This window comes from Medicago sativa, chromosome 2, assembly GCF_051527215.1.
Source record: "Medicago sativa cultivar Bolivia chromosome 2, Bolivia_mono, whole genome shotgun sequence".
Lineage (NCBI taxonomy): Eukaryota > Viridiplantae > Streptophyta > Magnoliopsida > Fabales > Fabaceae > Medicago > Medicago sativa.
The window spans coordinates 21,023,211-21,043,161 of NC_140750.1; the positions used below are offsets into that span (position 1 = coordinate 21,023,211).

A 19,951-nucleotide genomic window follows, 5' to 3' on the forward strand; every position below is an offset into this window, starting at 1 on the left:
CTAAAATCGCCAATTAGTTACATATTAGGTGAATACAAGCAACAAGTGATGGATAATAAGACTTTTGTATGGAAAGTTTAGGCAAATCCACAGTATGGAAAGTCCACAGTATGGAAAGTTTAGGCAAAAGGGACTTCCATTTTACATTGAATTAACTACTCTGTTCAAGGATATGGTCGATACTAGAAAGGTTGCATTGGTACCCTCTTCTGGGATACCACCTAATGGCATAGATGAAAATAACGATGTGTATCGCCTATGCTTTGAGAGTGGTGGTATAGATATCGGGGAAGGATACAGGGATACCGATTTATTGGGAGGTGCTATTGCTGGAGTTGGTGCTTATTTTCAAGATATAAATTTTAGCACATCCCGTGGAAATGATAGTGATGCGTGTAGCGTGAAGAGGCGAAGGGTTGGATCTTTTGATAGAACCGAGAAGAATAAAAATATCAAGGTTTCTGATGCAGAAAGGATAGCTGATGCATTGAGTAGAATTGCATCTGTGTGTGAGTCGCACACAGCTGCTATGAAGGCACTGATAGTACCAGGGACATCTATTCCTGAAGTGATTGCTGAGCTTAATTGCATGGAGGTCATTGGAAGCGATCTTGATTGGCATTCCCGATGTTGTCAGCTGATGTTGTTTAAGCCCGCGAGGGAAATGTTTGTAGCATTACAAGTACTGCTGGGAAATGAGCAAAGCTTGTTGAATTGGCTTAAATATGCAGCATATACACCTCTGCGGCTCTGCCATTTATGAAAGTAGATTGATCAATGTTTTAAATTAGATTTTAGAGTGCTTTTGCGTTAGGCTAAAGCATTTTATGGCCTACTTAGTTTCTTTCTTATGTATTGGCATTGTACTGTACCACTTAAGCTTATGTGTTTGCTAGTTGAATTTGACAATGTTGATTGAATTGGTTAAACCATTAGGTTCTGCAAGTTTGCTGCCTAGCTGTGATAGAATCTCAAAACACTCTTCATGCAATCTTTTTTCATATTACATTTGCAACTTTTGAAACTCAGTTTATTGTGCCTTGTGTTGGCCCAAAATAATCTTACTTAAATTTGTGTTCTTGAACTTTGTAAAGTTATTTCATTTGATTGAGCTTACATGTGAAGCTGAGGTTCTGTTCTAGGGTTTATTTGCTTTGAAGTTACTTTCAGTGGTTGTGAGGGATATATTTGTTCTTTTGCAAAACTTTTTTAGATCTGTTTTATATGCAAATGATAATTGTTTTAGTTGAGAATACATAACATAATTAAGGATCTCATTTGATGATACACTGCATTTAAATACACTCCAAAATTGTAGCAATGATAAATCTTTGCTAAAATTGTAGTATTTATATCGTTCTTTTGTTGCAGATACTTATGTCTCAACTTCTTTGTTGGTCTCTGCTTGAAACTCTCGAATACTTAGCTTTCAATTTAGTGTTTAAACTCTTATTATCAATTCTGCTGATCTGTTCATTAAACTTTTGTTATCAAGTCTACTTATGTAATATCTCATTTATGTGGTTCTAAAATAAAATAAAAATATTATATAAATATCTGTATCGTCCTTGATTTGAAGCACACACCTGGCCGTTGACCTTAGAGTTTTCATCTTTGTCTGAATTCCTATAAAACTTGTTTGTACATACGAAATCACCACTAGATTGATTGTTGTGCTATGACATCCCACATTATTGTATGTAGCAGTGATGTTGTGTTGAGCAGTTCATGTGATGTGATAATGTCGAAGTCACAAGTAAAGCGAAACAGTCAGCAAGGAGACGAAATAAGTAAAATGTTTTGCCCTGACTCAGGGCCCCTGAGCTTTCCAACGAACAAACAACATCATGTGTTTTCCTATACTTGTCATTCCAATGAATTTCATTCTTGTTTTTATACTTGCACAAACATGTTTGACAGATCATGTCAAATCTTCATTTTTCTACTAGAGATTTGGGGAGTTCACTAGAAGTCCAAAACTGTCATAGCAATATAGTAGTTCAGTTCGACATGAGAAACACCAGCAAGTCCTTTTGAGTACTGTTTGATTACTTTGGCTTATTCCTTCCTATGCGAACTTTTTTTATATATAAAAAAAAATATAAAAAAAACATAAACACGAGTGTATATTTTCAATGTGTCGGCACTAAGTTATTTGAGCATCATTGAAGTGAGGAGTGGATCACCTACATTTCTTATTTTCTATGCCCTCCATTACTGATATTTTGAAAGAAAAAATATACATGGTAGCATGACATCAATGTATCGAAACATCATATATAAACCCCCGAATCACCCCTTCTCATGCCTACATACGAAATTCACAAAGATTTTTAGTTGAATCAGTATACCACGGTATTAAAATTTGGTAAGAAAGGATACATGCAAGGTATTTGGAGTCAGCACGTTCAATTACTACTCAAATTTCTTGAGAAGGTGAAATGCACATAAGAGTTAAGAGATTGATTGTATAGGAAAGCAAACCGTGTGAAATTATAACTGTGTCAGTTTTTTATTAGAGGAACGATGCTACTGAGTTGCGACTACCATAGACCAAAATTTAACCACCTTACCAGACAGGAAGAGCAACAATACACAAAACTATGTCAAAAATCAAATTCAATTCGACAATTGCATGATTTCCTCACAAGAAGGAATACTCAATCATTTAATGTAGCAATAGATTGCTTTCACGTTTTTGTTTTAAATCGTGTCCACTGTATTTAAGTTGTTCCCCTAAAAAATATTACAGTATAAGCCCGACTCATGAGCTCGCAAGAACCTCGCTACTGATACTCAAAACTCGTGCATTTATTTGTTGTCATCTCCACAATCGATAACCCATTATAGCAACAGATAATCCCATCCAAATATCCCTTCAACAATAAGAAACACACTTTTTATGCATATTTATCAAAAATACATCACAGCAAGGTCAGCATGGCATTGGCAGATACTAATGTAGCATTTCGCTTGTGACAAGGGTTACTCCTATTATACATCCTGAAGAATTAAGATGGGCATAAAAGCTGAACTGATACAAGAAATCATCAAGCCAAGCAAACAATATCCATGAAGTCACTTTTGCTGCAAGGAAAGAACAAGAAGAAAAGAGACATGAGAAACAGTACAATATGCTAAAAGAAATATGTTACTATTCAACCAACAGCCAGGGTTGAAGAATTGAATGAAAGATATAAAGAACCAGACTGAATATGTTATTCGAGAATTCTCCTTCCAAGTGTTTCCTCTTACAAAAATCAGCAAATGCTCAATTCTAAAGGCAACAAATTCAGAACAATCCATCTACCCTTTCATCCCCTTATTTATACTAAAGTAAACCCCTCTAACTTGGTGACTACTTCAAATGCCAAGCAACCACCGCCAATGTATTTCTCACTATGCGGGGTTAGCTTAGCTATATAGATCTAACGTGTCATAATGCTCTATCATATTATTACGTAAAAATATATATATACAACATTTATCACATATCTCTCTATGATTTAGCAGTTTGGCCAATACATTTTCTTGGTCTCTATCTATTAGGAACCCAGAGACGAGACTCTTCCATTTTTCTACCATGAGGACAGTCCCATTTTCTCTCTAATATTGTATTTATTTATAATATTTACAATCTTATCTTGTCCTTTGCAACTACTCGTCTATCATAGCATTCTCATCTTTGTGTCACCAAGTTTACTTTATTGACGGTTCTTTGTCCCCCAACACTGAATCGCATACAATATTACAAAACTTGTAGATGTGCGGCAAAAATTTCGTAACTAAAGAAAGGCCAATGAAATATGACATGACTATTTGGTTTGTCTTCCCTTTATTCTTCCAATCAAATACCTTTTTTTCCCTAAAGAATGCATCAAAGACACTTCTCTAAGTTCATAATATATTTTGAGGATGTTTATTTAATCTTTTAATTTTCATTGAGAAGGGGCAGGGTCAAGATTTGCAATTGCCATGGCTTGTAAAGGATCATAACAAAAGCTCAAAACAAAGCAGAGTATGTTGGTGAGAAAGTAGGATTGCAACGACAAATTAACAAGGACATGGAGAAAAAGAATTAGGAAAAGTTCAATGAACCTAAGAAATTGTAGGAAACAAAGATGGAAAGAATCAAAAGAATATAGTAACTGTATAACTGAGAATTGAACAAAAATTAGAGAATAGAATTCTCCCCAATGGTTTCTCTTTCAAAAAAGATCATTCCTTTCACTCACTAATGTACAAAATGATCATGATCATTCATTCCCTGCATTCCCCCTATCACTTAACTAATCAACCCCCTTCTAGCTTCCCTAACTACTTTTGCATCCTCTTTTGTTCTGTCCTAACAATACCTCAACCCTGAAATTTAACCTTATCCTCAAATTTAAAACTGAAAAATATCAGAAACATATCTCTGAAAGTATTATGCAATTCCTTCCAAGATCTCTTCATTCTCAACTCATTAGTGCATCCAACGTCCTTCATTAATGGCTGCCATTGATGATCATCTATGTAGCTGTCCCATCCTACTATTGCTGTGGCAGGATTTGTGCTGAGCAGCACAAATCCTACTGCAGGGGTACTCCTTCTATTGCATAGACTTGGGTTTTGCCCATTAAATCCAAAAATACACTTTGTCTGACTAATTTTTCCATTTAACTTTCTGTCTTCAAGAGTTCAATGACTGGGGCCAGTTTGGATCGGGCCCCTTAAGTTTAAAGGTAACACCCCCCCTGCAGAATGTTGATTCTGCCCGCTTGACTCTGGCCGATCCCCAGTACCTCCACTTCTGCCCTACCTATCACCCTATGTCAAACCAATATTGTCCCATGTCTCTGACGGAGAGTCAAAACTCTGGCATACATGTGGTGGATGCTGTTGTGGCCTATGCCGGATATATATGTATATGTATGTAACATACACAAAAGAGAATCAGAAAAAAATTTAAAAAACAAAAACTACCAACATAAGTGAAGAACAACGAACCAGATTGATATAAAATAATAAAATTTCATAACTCACAACCACATCACTAAAAAGTTATAGAACAGAATTAAAAATTAAAAAAAAAAAAATATTCAAAAAGAATACAAATCCTAAGAGAAGGAAAATCAACATACCCCAAGAGTTCCTAATATCCTAGCCAAAAGGAAATTACCGGACCATATGACATTAAAATTATTAATTAATATTTAAATAAACAAATTAGATCTGCATGAAGAAATCAGAATGCTGTTGGAGCCTGATAGAACTGTAAAAATATGGATAAGGAAGTAGTATTATAATATTTTTAATGGAGTTTTTGTGAGCGCAAGGCTCTTAAAGCAGCAAAAGGAAAATAAACCAGAGCCAAACACTCCTATTCCAGAAAATAATCTCCTAACCATTAACCAACAGTAGCAATATTTCTGAATACACTTCCCCACTCACATTATATTCTCATCCTCAAAAAAACTCTATTAGATTCATTCTCAAACAAACTCTCTTAGATACTAGCTCCACGTCAACCTCGTTCTCTCCTAGATGGCCCCACTTTCTTCTAGAATAGGTGTCCTATCAAAGCCATCGGTGTGAATATGAAAAGTAAAACTAGATTGCCATATGAACTTCACTAATTAAAGCTAAATTTGACAACCACTTTCAATGGTATAACCTAATTAGAGTTGTAATATTTAGTGGGATACAAATACAATTGTCATGTAACCAAGGAAAGTGATCACATTCCATAAATCAGTGTATAAATATATAGAAAATCCTGGTACAGGAAGGCCAAATGCAATTTTTCTTATCTCATCTCTAGAATAGGTGTCCTATCAAAGCCATCGGTGTGAATATGAAAAGTAAAACTAGATTGCCATATGAACTTCACTAATTAAAGCTAAATTTGACAACCACTTTCAATGGTATAACCTAATTAGAGTTGTAATATTTAGTGGGATACAAATACAATTGTCATGTAACCAAGGAAAGTGATCACATTCCATAAATCAGTGTATAAATATATAGAAAATCCTGGTACAGGAAGGCCAAATGCAATTTTTCTTATGTGTGAATATGAAAAGTAAAACTAGATTGCCATATGAACTTCACTAATTAAAGCTAAATTTGACAACCACTTTCAATGGTATAACCTAATTAGAGTTGTAATATTTAGTGGGATACAAATACAATTGTCATGTAACCAAGGAAAGTGATCACATTCCATAAATCAGTGTATAAATATATAGAAAATCCTGGTACAGGAAGGCCAAATGCAATTTTTCTTATCTCATCCTTAGAAAACTTACCGCACATTGCCAATTAAATTATCAAGCAGTAATATAACATTGGATAAAGGGTTTTATTAAAAATGTTTTTATTTCAACATGATCAGCACCCAATAAAAGGCAGTGAAAATAAGCGTAAAAGTATTTCAATTCATTAAAAAACATTCAATCGATTCTAAACAACACAACTGAGTGTATGATACATACTACATATCCTTTGCCAAAATAAAAAGGTACCTTCAGGCTTCAACGCCGAAGTTTCTTAGCTTGTCACAGTGAGGAATAGGCAAGTTCCTATTCCAAGTACGCCTCTGAATCTCCAGTTGGCAATAACGACGAAGCATATTCCTATAATCCTTAATAATACTATCCTCAATAGTCTCGCGGGCCGAACTTCCAACCGGATAATTAACATCAAAAGCCTGAGATTTCACAAAAAACTGAACACCATAATCGTCAGTAAACTTTTCAATCTGGTACGACTGATTCTTATGCAACGAATATTCAGGTTCCGAAAAGGGCAAGTAAGCAAGCAAAACAATAATCAACAACGGCAAAAGCTGAATCAACAACATAAGATGATGTCCTCCTCCACCCTGAGCCTCAGGTCGATGATGATGATGATGATGATGACCCATTCCACCACCGCCATGTGTCCTATAAACATGATTCCTCCTCCCAAACACATCCGATTGACCAAAAAACGCTCTAAATATCTCATCCGGATCAAATTCATCTTCGAAAATATCATGACTTGTCGCAGCCCGTCTCCTCCTTCTCCTAAAACTATGATTCTGACCATAACCCGAATCAAATTCATCAACCAACCCTCCTTGATCATAATCCCTTCTAGACCCATCATCACTCAAACACTTAAAAGCCTTAGAAACTTTCTTAAACGCAACTTCGGAACCCGGCGCCTTATTCTTATCAGGATGAACTTTCAAAGACAATTTCCTATAAGCTTTCCTAATCTCTTCAACAGAACAACTCTTCTCTAACCCTAAAATCGAATAGTAATCACTTTTCCCTTTAATTTCCCTAATCAACTTAACATTCTCCTCCGAGTAATTCTTTTCACCATTCAAACCATCGTCTTTGTTGATTCTTCCTGGTTTATCCTTCGCCGGCGATGTACCGGCGCCGGAGGAAGAAGCGGTGGACTGTGAATCGAGTTGTTCGCATTTGGCGAAGAGGAAATCGAGTGGTAAATCGTGGTTGAGGCGTTGAGCGATTTTGATGAATTTGAGAGCGCGAGATTTGTTGCCTGATGAGATTGCTTCTTCTGCGATTTGAATGCATCGTAAAGCTTCGTCTTTGTTACCTTCCATGGCGTCGATTTTGACCTAATCGGAAATTGAATCGGAAACCTAATTGGTGAAATGGAAGAAGCTACCAACTTAGAGCGAAGGGGTGTTTGTGTTTCAGAACAGTGTCGGCATTATCGTTTCTTCTCGACAAGTAATTATAATGGTTTTTCAAGTAATTGGGTTCTTTTTAAGTGTTTTTTTTATCAGCAGTTTTGTTCCTCTTTATTTGTTGTTTTTGTTTTTTCTTCAAATTTTAAATTAATACTTTTTTTTGTCAAGTAGTTTATTGGGAGTTCGTAGCCTACAATTTAATGAAGTGGAGTGTCCTGGTTCTAACCTCAGCCCCGACATATAACATGCAATATCCATGTCAACTGACTAAGCTCACGGGGATAATTTTAAAATAATATTAATGTTGTTATATTTTTTTTCTGGTGGTCGGGGTTTGAACCTCGGACCTTGCATATTTTATGCATTGTCCATACCACCTGAGTTAAGCAAACGAGGACATTAATGTTGTTATATGCCAAAATCATTTCTGCTTATTCATTGTAGAGAAAAAAAATTGAGTTACGATAATAAATAAATAAAATAATTTTAAGATGGTAAGGAATTTAAAGTATTGAGAATAACCTATACTAGTACTGATCATTGTCCCTACTCTTCTCCTTAAATGTGTATATGTTTTAAGGAGAATGTTAAGCAGCTAAAAGTGGTAAGATTTTATTAAAAAGTGGTGTAATAATTAGTTAGTCAAAAGTAACAGTTTATATTTTCAAGACAATTTTTCTACTTTTGGATTCCTTAACCAGTGCCCCGGAGGCACTGGTTAACAAGACCCATGTTTTAATTTAGTTTTCCATCGGACCAAAGTTATTCTTCAAGAAATTTAGGTTCCGATAACTTTGGTATGATGAAAAATTGAATTAAAGCATACGCATTTAAAGAGAAGAGTAGGGACAATAATTAGTACTGGTATGTTATTCTCAATATTTTTAATTCCTTTGAACTCCATTTTTTATAATGTCATGGTGGCTATCAAGATTATTCATTACATGAAGAGAAAGACTAAAGGTAACGACAATTGTGTGACCCTAAAGCTTGACATCATTAAAGCTTATGACATGATAGCGTGGGAGTATATGCAAGAGCAGATGAGTAAATGGGTTTTGGAGCGAGGTGGATTCAGTGAATGACTATGTGTATGAAATATGTTGATTACTTGACTCTCGTTAAGAATGAAGTGATATGTCTCGTGATCCTAAAATGTGGCTTCAGACAAGGGGATCCTCTCTCCCTTTATCTCTTCATTATATGTGCAGAGGGTCTAACCTCACTCATTTGGCGCTCTGAGGAGCGTAGAGAAATTTGAGGTACGACAATTTGTAGGGGTTCCCATTCGATGTCATGTCTTTTGTTTACAAATGACTGCTTCTTTTTCTTCCTAGCAGAAGAGAGTCAGATACAAGTCATGAAAAACATTCTAACATCATATGAAGCAGCCTCGAGCCAAGCTATTAGTCTTCCTAAATTATAAATTTATTTCAAGAGGAATGCCAATAATACTTTGAATTCTATCACCAACATTATGTGTGTCCAGGTGGTGCTTTGATACATGTAAATACTTAGGTTTATTGTCCATGATTGGTCGAGATAGGACAGCAACTTTTTCTTTTATAAAAGATCATGTTCGATTAAAAATCAACTCTTGAAGTAGCAAATGTCTTTCTAAAACAGACTGTGAAGTCATGATCAAATTGGTTCGACAAGCTATTCCATTTTATGTCTGATCGGTTGTCGGATGACAAATTAATTTGAAAAGCTGAAAAGGATGGTGAGTATTCTCTAAAAAGTGTGTATAAGCTTTGTATGGAATGTTTGATGGATACATCACATCTTCAAAGTAAATATGTACATATCAACAATACAAGAACATCATGTTTTTTGCGGCAGTCGAAATTTTTTGAAATTTATTTTATTTTATTTAAAATTTTGAAATTAAAAAATAAAGTGTTAGAATAGTTCAAGAGTGATAAGTTATCGTCAATTATCTCTTATTTGCGTGAGAATGTGAGAGTTTCACTCTGTGACATGAGAATAAAGAATGATAAATTTATGAGTAAATCATATTCTAAAGAATAAAAAATATCGACTCATAAATTATTAAAACTTGAAACAAACGTGACCATGTAAGATCTCCAACCTCACATTTCTAAGAATAAGATCCAAATTCACAAAACAAACGTGCAAGGTATAAATTAACTATGTCAAACTTTTTTTAAAATGTGATTCTATAGTTATTTGTGAGCAGATTCTTGAAAATAGCAAAAATAAATAAAGCTACATATTATCTCGAGCTTAATAATTATTTTGATAATAAAAGTAGTTCACTCGGTTGAACTAAAAGATTAAATAAAGTAAGGAGTTAAATGTCATGTTTGAATACCAACAACTAGCAAATTATCACACGAATATTTTTTTTTTTTGGTAGTGGCCGAGATTTGAACCTCGGACCTTACATATTTTATGCATTCTCCAAACCGACTGAGTTAAGCTCACGAGGACAATTATCACACGAATATAACTATTAACGTACTAACATTTGTCATTCAAAAATTTATTTTGATAAAGTTATCTAAAATTAACAAAATAGCAAAAAATAATAAAAGTTGTACCTACCTATCCATTGTGTATGTTCTTGCAAATTGCATATCAAAGAATTTGCAAAGTAGACTGATCCCAGAGTAAATGTCATAATTCAAAGTTAAATATGTCATCTGGATCAAATTCATCTTCGCAAGTATCATCCCTCCTCCCAAAACTATGCTTCTGATCATAATTCAAATCATCATGATCACATTCATTTCTCCTATAACTATGATTCTTATTATAAAAGTTCAAATCATCATCTTCATTAACCCAAAACACCACGATCATACTCTTTTCTTGAACCATCATCACTCAAACACTGAAAAGCATTAGAAACTTTCTTAAATGCGTCTTCGGAACCCGGTGCGTTATTCTTATCAGGATGAACTTTCAAAGATAATTTCTTATAAGCTTTTCTAATCTCTTCAATAGAACAACTCTTCTCTATCTAATCCTAAAATCATATAGTAATCATCTTCCCATAAAATTTCTCTAATCAAATTAACATTCTTTTCCATGTAATTCTTTTCACCATTCAAACCATTCTCTTTCATGATTCTTACCGGCTTATTCTTCCGAGGCACCTTAGGCAAGGTGCGTGCGCTGGAGCCTCTTGTGGAAGAAGCGGAAGACTGTGATTTGAGTCGTTCGCATTTGGCCAACAATGAATCAAGAGGTAGATCGTGGTTGAGGCGCTGAGCGATCTTGATGAATTTGAGAGCGCGAGATTTGTTACCCGATGCAATTGCTTCTTCTGCGATTTGAATGCATCGCAATGCTTCGTCTTTGTTACCTTCCATGGTGCGAAAATGATGTAGATTTTGATGTGAATCTCAAAATTGAGAAGCCTAATTGGGAAAAGATGAATAAATAGACGAATTATTTATTTGTAAGATGAATATGAGTGAATTTTGAACGAGTGTGGAATGGAAGGGATAAGAGTTACCTAATACGGTGGAATGGAGTCGATCATTATTGTTTCTTGTGAAGCAGTGATTTGTAATTGGTATGAGTGAATGAAGCTCAAAATTTGCGAAACCCAATTTTCTTTTGTTTCTTTGTTTACGTAAATTTGCTAAACCTAGTTGGAAAAAGAAAATTAAGAAAGATTAAGAAAGATGATTGTTATATTATTACTAATGCTGAATCTTAAGAATGGCGTACCAACACACGTTGGCTCAGTTGGTAAGGAACGGGCCACTTCCTTGCAGAAGGTTGTGTGTTCGATTCCCTCTGCCGATGTGAGGGCAGTGTTGGTGGGTGATCTGTAAGTACCTCTATAAGTGCCCTTTGGGCCCGGAGGCGTGCCCTGACCCTGGTGGTGACCGGAGCCGAACCCACCTAAACTTTTTGTAACCAAAAAAAAGAATCTTAAGAATGGCGTGGCCTCCTTAAAACGGCATACTCCTTTTTTCTAGGGCATCAATAATCTAAGTTGAATAAAATGAACGGTTATGATGAATTATTAAATTTAAAAACTGCACTCCCATGCACGTCTTCGACATAATATTTGCCGAAATATTGTGTGCCATATTGGTTGTTTATGTATTCAAAACCTTCCTTGAAAAGAAAAAAAAAACTATTCAAACCTTTCTTTTAATTGAACTGGTTTGAGACCATAAATGGCGTGACTCAGGAGGAGCATGTACATATACATTGAGGCATAGAAGATATAATAGTTTTGGGTAAACCATGAAATTAGTCTCGTACAGCTTTGTAAGACACACTTAAATAGATCTCTTAGATTATGAATATTTTAAAAAAGGTCTCTAACTCTATATTCTCGTATTAGTCATTCTGAAAACATGTTAGGGACTGAATTGATAGTAAGTTGTTAAAGTACAAAAACCATGGTTAACTTTAGCACCACCTTGACTATTTATTATAGTCGAAAACTTTTTTAAAATACTCATAATCTAACGGAACTATTTGAGAGTGTTTTACAAAGTACCAGATGAATTGGTATTTTACTCTATTATTTTTTTATTTATATTGATTAAAATAATCTCCTACTTTTTTTTTAAAACAAAAAACTAAAGTTGCACATGTTAAAATCCAAAGGAGATCTATTTGCACACGTGTTCGTAAATAGGCTAGCACTACATAACATCTCTATTTTTGTAATTGGTACGAGGGAATGAAGAATTTATCTGATACGGTAAATGCGAGAAGCTGCCGATTTATTCCGAGTGAAGTTGTTGCTGTTGTTTAGGGATGACAATGAATAGGGTATGGGTAGCATTTCATTTTGGTCCCTAAAATATTACGCACAAAGATAAACAAAACAACAAAAACCAATTATATAAAGCAATATATTTGCAAAGATTGAAAATGAACAATGTAAAAATTTATGTCGTTGTAGCTTTACCTTAAATTGTCTATTCCCAGTCTCACCCAAGCTAGAAGAATAAGGTTGTATCTGTTACTATGAAAGATAAGAGGTGATATTGTTACAGGTGTATACTGCAATAATATAATGTTGCTCATGCTGCTTATTTTGCTAATTTAATGAAATTGTATTAATCTAAGCGCAGAGTGTTATCATAGTGAAATGAGGAGTGGTATACTATCATCCCCTCAAAAAAAGATTAGTATACTATCATGTCGAACACTTAATTGCATGGGTTTATACGCGTATATCTTGTTAACATTATGCAATAACATTTGTATCTTTAATATGGTTCGGGAACTTCCCTCCTTGGTGTCAATCTCATGGTATAACAAAAATACAGTTGAAATACAAAACTTCAAAAAGGGATGAGTGAAATTAATATTGATCTACACATAGCAATTCAAAGATGCATGCTGGTTTTTGAACAACAATGCCGCACGACCCTTGTGAACGCATGGATATATTACTAGTTTAATAAGAAAATAAACTCTCGTCAAGTTGCTAAGCTATTTACATCAGCCGATCAGCGTTAAGCAACAATGAGCAAAAGAACGAGCTCTTATACTAGTCGCCTGAAAAGAGCTGTCATTTGGACTCTAGAGGCACCTAGAAGAAGGAAAACTAAAACCTAATACATTTTTAGTTCTCTTCATCAGAATCAAAAGAATGTTTTTTCTGCACAGATTTTAAGACATCCAAGCGCTTATCACCTCTAGATACGAGTCCACCAGTGAAAGACTTGACTTTGGGAACGTTCAAAGAACTAAGTTGTGGTGTTGATGTCCCCTTGTTAATTTCCTTTAGCAAAGAACGGGCTGTTGCTGCAGCTGCAGCATCTGCCCTTGCTGAAGCAATTTTTGAATCACTTGGGGCCTTGTCACTGTCCTCATTTTGTTCATGTGTTTGTTCTTGTTCCTTTGCCAGATTCTTAGCAACATCAGGTGATTGATTTGCAACTGATTTTGGCTTGGAGGCTACAGCCTCAGCAACTGTTGCTTTAGCTTTTGCAGCTTCATATTTCTGCATGTCATAGATAAGCTCTTTCTGCAGCTGTTTATCAGCAACCAATATGTCATCAATCTCATTCTTGTAGTCCTTGAGAAGGACCCGAAGGCATTCCATGAGAGAACCTATGAGGGGACTGTTCTTGGTTTCCAATAGACGTTTCAACTCTATGAAGATGGGTATAGTGTTTTGAATGAGGCCCTTCTTGACTGCCTGAGTTATAGCCTTTCTAGTTGAAGATCCATTTTCTCCCCCTTCTTCTTCTAAGTCTGCCGACTCAGATGACACGCGAGTGGATTGAATGCGTATCTCTTTACAGCCAAGAATTTGAAAAGTATCCTGATACCACAGTTAATGTTATTATTCAAACATAAATTGGGGCGTGCTTGCATTATCAGCACGTGTGTGTGTGTGTGTATTCACAATAGTGCGGAAAACTTGATGACCATTGCTGGTAAAGATCAATACCTGTAGAACAGACTGTCCAGTTGCATCTTCAATATTGAGCATACCATCGGAAGCTGCAGCTAGAATTTCTGCACATAACTTGGCAAAGGTTGCTAGAAGATGCTCGGGAGCCATTTGCTTTAGTAGAGAAACATAAATGTGCATTCTTCTAGACCTTGATTTTTCATCAGCACCCCTAACAAAAATGATGCAACAGATGTAAGCACAATATCTCAACTGCATAATTTCTAACCAAATGCTAATTTGGGACACCTTTACCTGATCGAAAAAAGTTGGCTTTCCGTTCGTGATTCGTTGGACTCACGATGTCCATTATGGGCACGGCAGTCATTCAAAACAAAAACAGCCTCAACAAAACTATTATATGCTAAAAGAGGAGCCTTGACTGGTGACAAAAAAACACTAGTCAAAGTCTGAAAACAAACATTATTCAATTCATATAACAGCAAGTAGAACTACCGAGGTAAAGCTTCAAACCTTTCAAAATATTTCCAAAGAGAAAATCTGCTAACTGCCTAATCTTTTCTGATTCATCAACAAGTGACAAAAGGAAACGAAGAAATAGAACACCTCTCCACTTCACGTAATCCCTCTAGGATAAAAGAAAAGTAAACTGTATTTAGCAAATGATATTTTTATTCTCTCAACCCCAGCGCGGGTTTTGGATCAATACAAGAAGCATAGAGGGACGAGTATGGACATCAGTTAAAGGTATTAAAAGGTATGAAATAGAAACAGTGTAGTCATTGAAGGAAAAAGACAACAATACCTGCAACAGTCTCGATAGCAATATGAATGTTTGCCTTCTCACAAGTTCACAAGGATCTAAGAGACACCGTGTGATCTTGGTTATGTAACTGGTAGCTTCAAAGAAATTAAGTTAGCAAAGAGAATATTTACTTGACATTATTGAATGTATAAATTCAGCATAATGTGAACATTGGACTTCTTCCTCAGCATAAAGTAATAATTCTCCTCAGTTTATATCATCCATTACTTGTTAATCAATTTGTTATATTATTTCATTTACATTATTATACTTGTTTAATTAAAAATGACTTTAATGCAGTATCTCTTACAAAGCTTACCAATCAATAAGAGCAGTGTACCGAACACAAAAGTCTGCCATTGTGACCACAATATTATTGCGAAGAGCTGCAGAGTCGGCCTTTTCAAGCTCCTGCAATTGTATCCCAAAACAAAATATGTTTTGATTAGGAAATAAGATAACATATACCAGTCCTTGAGGCATAAAAAATCAGTCTCAAGACCAACCTGTACAAACAGAGGAATATAGTTCTTTGCAAGCTTCCCATCAGCAAGGCAAAGTTTGCCCATGGTCAGCCACCCTTGAATATAAAAAGAAGGAGATTCTTGTTGCAGAGAGGTTGCAGGGCCGAGTAGCTTATTTAATTTTGGGTCAGAATTCCCAGAGGTGATGATAGTGTGCAATAATGGAATTATAGCACTCATATCAGCAGATGGGCAAACAATAATTAAAGACCCAATTGTATAAATAGCTGTAATTGCCTTTGACAATGACTTGCGCTTTCTTCCTGACTTCCGACCTTTACTTGGCCCACTTCTAGGTGGAGTGAAGAAGTCAGTTTCTGTATTTTGCTCTGAATTATCTGCAATAAAAGTTTCTATTATTTGAGAAGCTCTGGATAGAACTTGGTGTACCCATTTCAAGACTATTGCTTCTTCTGTTGCTGCATCTGAAGCTTTTCGCTTGCACAATGTTTTAAGTGCTTTTACATGAGCATCAACCTGTCAGCAAAAGTAGCAATTCATTATAGCTTTGTAGTACACTATTAACAAAAATAGCATTTCATTAAAGTTTTGCAGTGCATCATATGATATTTTTTATCTTTTTATCTCGAATACATTTGTGTCCCCTAACTATGCTTAAGAAATTATCATAGACTGTGGGGCTACCGATTGCTTGTGAAACTAAGATTATCATGGATATAACATTTATGCACAATGCTGTCCGACAGTAATCTTTTTCTTCTTTGTTGCCGCATGAAGGGTGTGTGTGAATAAGATGAAAGCTTAAGCATCAGATGGAGAAAAAATTCCAAGGACTTGTAGAAGGATAGAAGTGATAATTTCAAGAGGACCTGTCTCCCATAATAATTGTCGCAATTGCAAAAAAAAAAAAAGTCCAAAACGATTGCTATTTTTAGTTTTCAATGTAACTTTAACTGCTTAACTTTCAATTGTACCCTCTGATTAATGTAATATGAATCACTTCCAAGTTATTATTATTTACTTTGCATTTATGATAATGTTCTTTCTTTCATTTATCATGTTTTCTTAATCTTTGAGAAATGGTCAAATGCAACAGAAACATCCGGAGAACGTAGTTTATGAACTTAATCATGCAGAACGAGTAAAATCATATGCTTAACAATGAGATAATAATAATAATATTACACATACATGCCATCAAGGGAGCCATTCAAGAATAAGGCTAGATTAAGAAGTCCAGTGTTAGGATTTGTTTAGTTATGAACTTAATCAATAATATCATGTAAGTAATAATTACCTCTGTTGCATGCATGTTGAATTTTTCAACCCGTTTGAGCAAGTTATGAGCCAAATCAGCAGCAGGATCAGTTGGCAGCTCGACAGAAACATTAGAGATTGTTTGCAAGAGGAATACTCGGTCACTAGCCCAGGCAACATTATTGCATTCTATGCTTTCGTCGCCCTCAAATGCATTTATTTGTACAACTGGACTTCTAAACTCGCCTTTCACTTTATGCTTGTCAAGAAGCTGCCAATGATGATGAAGAAATTCCCAGTCCACTGCTTTTGGAAGAAATACTGACACCTCTGATAAAAGAAACCAAGCGCCTTGTGGGGCAGTCCACTTTTCTATTGGCTTGCTATGGTTCAGCCAGATGGACTCGGACACCTTAATTATATTCTGAAGTGCCGTAACAATTTTGTGATTCAACCGTTTCTTTTTGCCCAGGTTTGTGCAAATTTTTTTCACCCAAGGACTCACCTCCCCATTGCAAATCTCTCTAAGGAGATACAGAATTCCTTGGGGGACAGGCATATCCATTTCGTTGTCTAAACCTTTCCCTTTCTTTTTAATACTAGAGGCAGGTTCGATATATGAAGAGGTGGCAGCTGCAGTTCTAGATATTCGGTCCAAAACAAGTTCTTGAAACAAGTTCTCACATTCTTCTTGGATGCTAGTTTCATTATCAGCTATTTGACGAGGAACTGAATGTAGCCACTCGGTTGTTACCGTTTCGGCTGAGAATGTTCTGAAAGCCTACATATCGTTAAGTAAAATCCAAAAATCATATATCTGTCGATAGTAAAAAAATACCAAGAAAGGAAAAAGAACAGGACTTTCAGGGAACTAGTGAGATTCAAGATGGAAAGATAATTGGTTTAAAATTCCTCAACCCCACTAGTAAACCAAAATCCAAATAGAAAGCAATTATGCTATTTCTGCTCCTCTCACCTTCCCCTCTTAACCAAACACTATATATATATATATATATATATATATATATATATATATATATATATATATATATATATTACTTACTCCCTTCCACTAAATAACCAAAGAATGCCTAAAAAAAGTTATTTGTATATTCTTTATTAACTATCATGTGCACAAACATTTAAATTTAAAATAAAAAACAAAGAAAAAGAACAAATAACACAATATTTTTGCAGTCTTTTATAAAATTTAAATAGTTTTGTAATTCAAGACAAAAATGACATAGGTTTTCACAATCCAAATATGCAAAATTTTGCATTCTGCATAAGTTTACAATTCTACCTCTCCACAAAACACTGCACAACAAAAACCTTATGAAAAAAGGGTAACAAAAGTACCTCGGAAAGAGAGGCAGCAGCTGCTTTACGAATGCTAAGAAGTGAATCGGAACAAGCCATTCCCATTGTCTTCAGCACCACTTCATCAATAGCACCTCCAAGTAGAGCAGTCAAGTTAGTAACAAACAAAAGAGCTGCTTTTCTCACAACCGCCTTCTCATCCACACACCTTCTCCTAAGCATCTCATTGATTCCCTTTCCTCCCACACCCGCATCATTTCCATCACCAAAACCCATAAACTCTTTCAAAACCACACTAGCCTTTTCACTACCTGATAAAAACCCAACAACCTGCGCCAAAGTCGACAAAGCTCGCCCTCGAATCGTAGCACTAACATCCGAACAACGCTTCACCAGCGCATCCAAACACCAAATCCCCCACGCCACATTCCCTTCTTCCTCATCCGTCGAATTCACCCCTAAAGGATCCTTCAACAATGTCACAAGATTCAAAATAAGATCAACCGCCAAAAGCCTTAAATTAGTTTTCCCTTGACTCATTTTCACAACATACTTCACAAACTCAATCTGATCCCCCACTTCCATAACCCTAACAACCTCCATTATAAAATCCACTGCCAACGCCCTCGGCTCAGCTTTATCCGGTGCCTTATTTGCCAAATACCTCGGAAAATTAACCAACGCTTTCCTCACACCATCTGAATCCCTACTCAAACTAATAACAAAACCAACAGCAAAACTCCTCACCTGAGACTTCGGCATTACAACAAAAGGTGAAATCGCCTTTAAAACCTCAGCAGCTGTCTCCGAAACCTCCCCATGCTCCGGTTTCAAAACCTCTTTCAAAATCTTTGAACACAAACCAACCAATCTACCATACTGAACCTCATTACACAATTCAATCGCAGTCAACGGAACTTCAGAAATCGTTTGAATCAACGATTTCAAACTCTCGGGAAACCGATCAAGATGAATTAAACCCATAACATTAACTAATTTCTCAAATAGCGAAATCAAAACCCTAACATCAACTTTCTGTACATAATTTGGCGAATTAGGTTCATCATCGTCATTTTGAACATTTTTCTTGTTTTTGGAGTTCCGTCTCCGCTTCCGAATCTGCTGAGCGTTGTTATTAGGGTTTGGGTTAGTGTTTTTGAAAGCGCAACGGAGGGAACGGAGGAAGGAGAGAAAGGAGAGAGGAGTGAAGAGAGTGAAAACGGGGGCGTTTGGAGAGAGGAGGAAAGAGAGGAAGACGTGAGAAGCGAGGAGAGAGTGAGGTGGTGGAGATGAGTCCATTGCGGTGGCGATTGGAGGGATTAGGTGGGAAGGTGAAACGGCGTCGTAGAGTGGGTCTAAGGGTTGGGAATGGTTGAGGAGGGTTTGGAGAGAAGAGAGGGATTGTTCGGAGAGTGGTTGTGGATTTTCGGTGTGGTGGGTTTCGCGGAGGTCGGAGATTTCTGTTACGATGCGGGAGATTGTTTCGTCGTCCATCTCCGGTGGCGCTACTCCGGTCTGTGCAGAACGAGATTTGAAGTTATTGAAGCTTTTTTTGTGTGGTTTTTTGAATTTTTGTTCCCGCTTTGGGAAAGTTAAAACAAGAGCAAACCATATCATTTTAGGAATGTGTAATTGTCATAATGATTCTAAACTTAAATTAAAATCAGTTAAATTATCTTCAATCTTTTAGTTATTTTAATATGAATAGTGATGTGTATTGTTATTTTTGTAGGAATGACTCTTAACTCGAATTAGGAATAACAACATTGATGATAGTTTTTTAGACGGCTTTAGGTGTTTAGGTGATAGTGGTGTTGTTCGTAACCACGGTGGAGATTGGATATGTGGTTTTTCTTATGATGATGGAGTTGGAGATGGTGTGTTGTTGATCAAGTTGTGTGTTATTCATTAGTCTTTGATTTTTGTTGCAACAAAGGTTATAGCTACATTATTTGTGAGAACGATTGCTTGGAAGTGATTGAGTTGTTTGTTTTCGTAACCATACCTTGCACACTATGTCACTTACA

The 19,951-nt window shown here is 35.9% G+C and overlaps 3 protein-coding genes and 1 pseudogene across 5 annotated transcripts; 1 reads left to right on the top strand and 3 right to left on the bottom strand.

Moving 5' to 3' along the window:
• The first annotated feature begins 38 nt into the window (after positions 1–38).
• Positions 39–991, top strand: LOC146945420 (uncharacterized). Its single transcript, XM_085743749.1, has one exon. It carries the CDS (start codon positions 95–97, stop codon positions 761–763), a length of 669 nt encoding a protein of 222 aa, XP_085599875.1. The 5' UTR covers positions 39–94; the 3' UTR covers positions 764–991.
• A 1,611-nt stretch (positions 992–2,602) lies between these two features.
• Positions 2,603–7,738, bottom strand: LOC146945421 (chaperone protein dnaJ 49-like). Of its 2 annotated transcripts, none has more exons than XM_085743750.1 (2): positions 6,507–7,738; positions 2,603–3,087 (listed from the first exon to the last, which is right to left on the bottom strand). In XM_085743750.1, the coding sequence occupies exon 1, from the start codon at positions 7,598–7,600 to the stop codon at positions 6,509–6,511; it is 1,092 nt and encodes a 363-aa protein (XP_085599876.1). In that variant the 5' UTR covers positions 7,601–7,738; the 3' UTR covers positions 2,603–3,087; positions 6,507–6,508. The 2 variants fall into 2 exon arrangements, with proteins under 2 accessions (XP_085599876.1, XP_085599877.1); XM_085743751.1 differs by having other exon boundaries at positions 2,603–4,888.
• A 2,408-nt stretch (positions 7,739–10,146) lies between these two features.
• On the bottom strand, positions 10,147–11,331 carry LOC146945422 (chaperone protein dnaJ 49 pseudogene; annotated as a pseudogene). The gene is made up of 2 exons (XR_015026332.1): positions 11,175–11,331; positions 10,147–11,076 (listed from the first exon to the last, which is right to left on the bottom strand). The product of XR_015026332.1 is annotated as a chaperone protein dnaJ 49 pseudogene (transcript).
• A 1,643-nt stretch (positions 11,332–12,974) lies between these two features.
• LOC146945423 (binding protein) lies at positions 12,975–19,450 on the bottom strand. The gene is made up of 9 exons (XM_085743752.1): positions 17,964–19,450; positions 16,645–17,385; positions 15,369–15,863; positions 15,182–15,273; positions 14,863–14,950; positions 14,571–14,685; positions 14,352–14,478; positions 14,094–14,268; positions 12,975–13,964 (listed from the first exon to the last, which is right to left on the bottom strand). The coding sequence occupies exons 1-9, from the start codon at positions 19,416–19,418 to the stop codon at positions 13,260–13,262; spliced, it is 3,993 nt and encodes a 1,330-aa protein (XP_085599878.1). The 5' UTR covers positions 19,419–19,450; the 3' UTR covers positions 12,975–13,259.
• Positions 19,451–19,951: the final 501 nt, after the last annotated feature.